The sequence below is a fragment of the Drosophila miranda genome, chromosome 3, assembly GCF_003369915.1.
Source record: "Drosophila miranda strain MSH22 chromosome 3, D.miranda_PacBio2.1, whole genome shotgun sequence".
NCBI lineage: Eukaryota > Metazoa > Arthropoda > Insecta > Diptera > Drosophilidae > Drosophila > Drosophila miranda.
The window spans coordinates 18,950,770-18,955,192 of NC_046676.1; the positions used below are offsets into that span (position 1 = coordinate 18,950,770).

General features: G+C 40.3%; 2 protein-coding genes across 7 annotated transcripts; one reads left to right on the forward strand and one right to left on the reverse strand.

Annotated features, from left to right (window-relative positions):
- Positions 1-71: 71 nt before the first annotated feature.
- On the forward strand, positions 72-1,344 carry LOC117188162 (origin recognition complex subunit 6-like). Its single transcript, XM_033391600.1, has 2 exons — positions 72-258; positions 312-1,344. Exons 1-2 carry the CDS (start codon positions 194-196, stop codon positions 1,003-1,005), a joined length of 759 nt encoding a protein of 252 aa, XP_033247491.1. The 5' UTR covers positions 72-193; the 3' UTR covers positions 1,006-1,344.
- LOC108158791 lies at positions 1,082-4,264 on the reverse strand. 6 transcript variants are annotated; one of them, XM_017291477.2, is made up of 7 exons: positions 4,253-4,264; positions 3,694-3,723; positions 2,957-3,051; positions 1,916-2,361; positions 1,754-1,858; positions 1,411-1,693; positions 1,082-1,349 (listed from the first exon to the last, which is right to left on the reverse strand). In XM_017291477.2, the coding sequence occupies exons 3-7, from the start codon at positions 3,042-3,044 to the stop codon at positions 1,267-1,269; spliced, it is 1,005 nt and encodes a 334-aa protein (XP_017146966.1). In that variant the 5' UTR covers positions 3,045-3,051; positions 3,694-3,723; positions 4,253-4,264; the 3' UTR covers positions 1,082-1,266. The 6 variants fall into 6 exon arrangements, with proteins under 6 accessions (XP_017146966.1, XP_017146965.1, XP_033247487.1 ...); XM_017291476.2 differs by lacking the exon at positions 4,253-4,264 and adding an exon at positions 4,012-4,072; XM_033391596.1 differs by lacking the exons at positions 3,694-3,723; positions 4,253-4,264 and adding an exon at positions 4,012-4,032.
- Between the last annotated feature and the right edge of the window lie 159 nt (positions 4,265-4,423).

A 4,423-nucleotide genomic window follows, 5' to 3' on the forward strand; every position in this document is an offset into this window, starting at 1 on the left:
TTCCTCTCTAGGTAACTCACCTTGCAAGCTACTTAGAGATGCGCTTTTTGTATCGATAGGCTGTATCCATTAAAAAGCGATAACGTTACCTATCGTCTGGTTTCTGGCGCGAAATATTATCTCCCATCTCTAATTTTACGACCAACCTGAAAACATAAACAATCAAATTTAAAACATTAGCTCTAATTGCAAAATGACTACACTAATTGAACAGTTGATCGCAAAAATGGGCTTGCGGGAAGAGCCTAATGTGTTGGAGTGAGCTACACTTACAATAAATTTTGAATGAATATTTAAAGAGTCCTTTTCAGGAAAACCACAGAGTTAGTTCGTTTACTGGAGCTGCGGTCGACAAATGTGCCACTGCAAATAAACGAGTATGGGAAAATCGTCCTGTGCGCTGATCTAGCTTCGTGTCTGCTGGGCATTGGGTTTGACAAGGAGCAGGCGTTAAAGCTGTCTGGCCTGCGGAAGAGCCATTACCTTAACAACAAGCGTATGTTTGAGAAGCTACTGGATCTGAATAAATTGGTCAGCGTAAACGATATATGTGTGCAGTTAAGCCTCAACGAGGTGACTCGCAAAGCCGAGGAGTTGATGAATCTCTTCAAAGGTTTGGTTTCTGCTGAAGAAAACGACATTGACACTGCTCACCCACAATACGCCGCTATGGCCGTTTTCCTTGCCTGCCGCCTGCTAAAGAAGAAGGTTTCAAAGCCAAAACTAATGCCCTTCAGCAACCTGCGCCCAACCCAATGGCAACAGCTCGAACAGCAGTGGGAGCGAATGATAACCAAGCATTACAAGGAGAACAAAGTTGTCTCCCCAGGTGATCTGGATGAAAAGCTTAAACCAAGCCAGCAGGAGAATCTCACGAACGGGTCGAAGAAGTCCCTGAAACCCGAGATCGAAGACTATGAGAAATGGAAATCTAGAATGCTGGCAATGGCTCAAGCAAAGCTGAGAGAAATGGAGGCCTCAAATGACCATCCAGTAGAGGTATAGAGGAAGCAAATGTCTTCATCGATGAGATTATACTTCCTAGTGAACTTGTTGTATCCATTTGAAAACCAGTTGTATCTGTTAGTAAAGTTAGTTTATAATATATTTCTTTCAATTTAGTTTTAATTATAGAAATTATAATTTAAAAACAAAATTGTCAACAGTGTTTAGTACACATTTTAAAATTAAGAGACTTTTGAAAGTTGTTGGTTTATCTGAACTTATTCGACTTGTTTTGACAGTTGATTCCAAACTATGACTAGTCTAGGCAAACTGCTTTTTTTTGTTCTCCATGTGTGCAATTATCAATTCGCCAACATTGATTAGATTACCATTGGCATCGTGTGCTGCAATTAAATGGACTTTTATATAATTGAATGTTTAATGAAATTACGAATATCGGCGCACAATTATAGATGATTAGCTCCACTAAGTTACGTGTCTCAGGCCAAGTTTGCAAAAGATTTTTTAAATTCTTGTAGAACTTCAACCAGATCTCACGTTTCATTTCATGCATTTGCCAGGTTGCCGAAAGATGCGACTGCATCGAATCGAAGAAGGATAACATTGGTGTGGCACCCTCGATAGCAAAGTAATAGATTTTTCCATCGATCTTGCGTTTTAGTTTGTAGACAGCATGTTTATAAGGACGATTGACACCAGCCCGTTTTATGTGTACTGTTTCCAATGACTAAAGGAAATACAAAAGTATACTATGTGTTGGCCAATTCAAGATATCTGTTCATAATACTTCGACTTTCTCCAGTAAATCGCTTTCGATGATGCCATTTACAAACATTTCGTCTGGAATGAGAATGATCAGTCGGTGCAGTCCAAACGTGATGTTATGTGTTTCCTGCGAGGGAATATCTCAATAATAGTTTTGAATTAATTTATAAACAGAGTGCATTACTTCATAGACTGCCATGCGGTGTTGAAGGCCTTCGCCCTGTCGTTCGGGCAGCGAAAGGTTCAAATAGCCGTGAAAGTAATTCGATGCCATTCCCGAAGCATAATCGAGTCCATGTGGTTCCCTTATCCAGTGGGAATATGATAGTGTACTGCCTCCAAGACCGCTGAATAGCAGCCAGTACAGCGGCATTTGGGCCAAGTACATGGCCGTAGGAATTAGCGATTTGTAATTTCCCGTTGCAGAAAATCGAATGAATCCTAGGACAACGAAGCCCAGAAATATGAAGGTGCTGCTTTTATTGTATATAAACGATCGTCTCAGTATAACCCACAGACGATCCTCTGGCAAATAGTAACGCGAGAACTGAAAATACTCAATTACGCTGAGAGCCAGGCGCCGAATGAGGTCCGCCAGGAATACCACACCGATAATGCGTACGGAAGTGTCTGTAGTAATTCCAATTGTTCGTTTAGTGCATTAAATGATTGCATTTTACCAAAGACTATACAATACCAAGATGTCGCATGAGCGACCAAAAAGCTGTTCTATGGCGGGTCCTAACATTAGGACCCAAAAGGCACGAGGGAGCGCGCGGGGTTTCAATTCCCTTTTCGCCTGTACTTCGTCTCTACCACGACCCCGCTGCCCATCGGTTTCGTCTGTTCGGCAACAGCACCGTCGAAGCGGTGTTCGCTGATCAGGCTGCCCTACGGTTTCGGCACGCAATCACTGACATGCTTTCAGTGCGCTTGTGTGTGAAGCTAAAAGCCGTATATGCTGCGGGCGAAACCGGTTTATGGCCGTGCCGACCTAGGACATACACACATACATATACACAACTACAAGCATATTTCTGGGTTGGCTCGAGCTCGTGCTGACCGAGGCATTGACGAAGCCGAGTAGCACTTCGAAGGCGAAGGTAGCGTAAAAGAGAATTGAAGTACTAGTCCCGCCCGTACCGTGAAGCATCAAACGAAAATTGAAAAAGCATTTGTTCCTCATGCGACATCTTGGTATTGTATAGTCTTTGATTTTACTCACCTAGGTAACCGCCAAGCATTTCCAAAGCTCGAAACTTCTTATTTCTCATTACTCGTACCCGCGCAGACGGTTCTTCTGGTGGTGCCATGGCTATTCTGTCGAAAATAGTGATAAGAAACCGTACTTAGCCCACTTAGGCCCCCTCTATTTAAACAGTTCAACGACTTGAATCAAATGGCGGGATATGTTACTAATGTTTAATTCTTCTTGTAGATCCATGCCATCTTTCCTCTGAACTGAAAAAAATCCACGATATCTTTCACCTGAACTACGCTAAAATGATTCAATTTTCATTATTTTCGGTGGAATATTAAAATACCCCCTTGGTTCCTCGATATTGATATTAGTTTTGATATTATTAGCTAGCTAACGATCACATTTTCTACTTGACTTACTGACTAACAAAGAAACCCTTAGCTCTGCCCACATATTTTATAAGATTATCTACCTTAAGTACTCCTTTTAATTGTATTGTGTCTAAACTATTTCGTTAATTTAATATAAAGACAAACTAAATACATATATAAAATATATGTATATGCAGTGGTTGCATGGATGAAAAATTTTACATTACTTTTTGATTTGCCGACACGGAAACACGCCGTATTTCGTTTTCCATCCCACCATCTTCACTTCATTGTCTCACATTACCACCTGCCGAATTCCAGGGACTTACCCGAATTTTTTACCACTTTATATTTCCGTCACATCATCTCCCAATTTAATTTAAAACATACCTATTCAGGCTGTCGGATTTATTTGCGGGGCTGTATGTAGGTACGTGCGAATGTTCAGAGAACAGATAACGTATATAAAAAATGTGTGTACATACATATGTACGAAAGTATAAGTATATATATAGGTATATATATATAAACAATATAATCACGAGTCCCACCCCTTTTTACATGCCAGAATGTACACGACCTTAGAGCACTGGGCGGCGTCTTCGTAGCGGGTTTTTGAATATATTTTAAAAAGGTTTTGGGTAATTTGAAAAAATATTTCAAGAATTCGATTCTATTCTATATATATATACATATGTATATATTCACCTTATAATATTTATATTCTCTATGTCACTTCTAAGAAAAAAGCACCATGCACCTCGGGGGAAAGAACTAAATTAATTCTTTATTCTGGTAAGGTAAGCTTGGGGTGTCGTGTGGATCGTGAAAGATGGATCGCGTGCTCACAGACTGTTAACGTGGGGAGTTAACAGCGCTGTTGCTCGGCGATTGTTTTTTATATGATCTTTGCATGTCGAATATGTGAGGAAGAAGCAGAAACCCTTACACTACGGTCACTCTAAACGGAACTCACGCGGAATGGATGGCATTAATAAATACAATGAATTTGTGGGATTCTGTCTTTCTGACGTCATTCTGTTCTTCTTCTTCATTTTTCTGTCATTTTGACGTCATTTTTGTCATTTTTGAAAAATACTGGAAAATACCAACAAAAAAC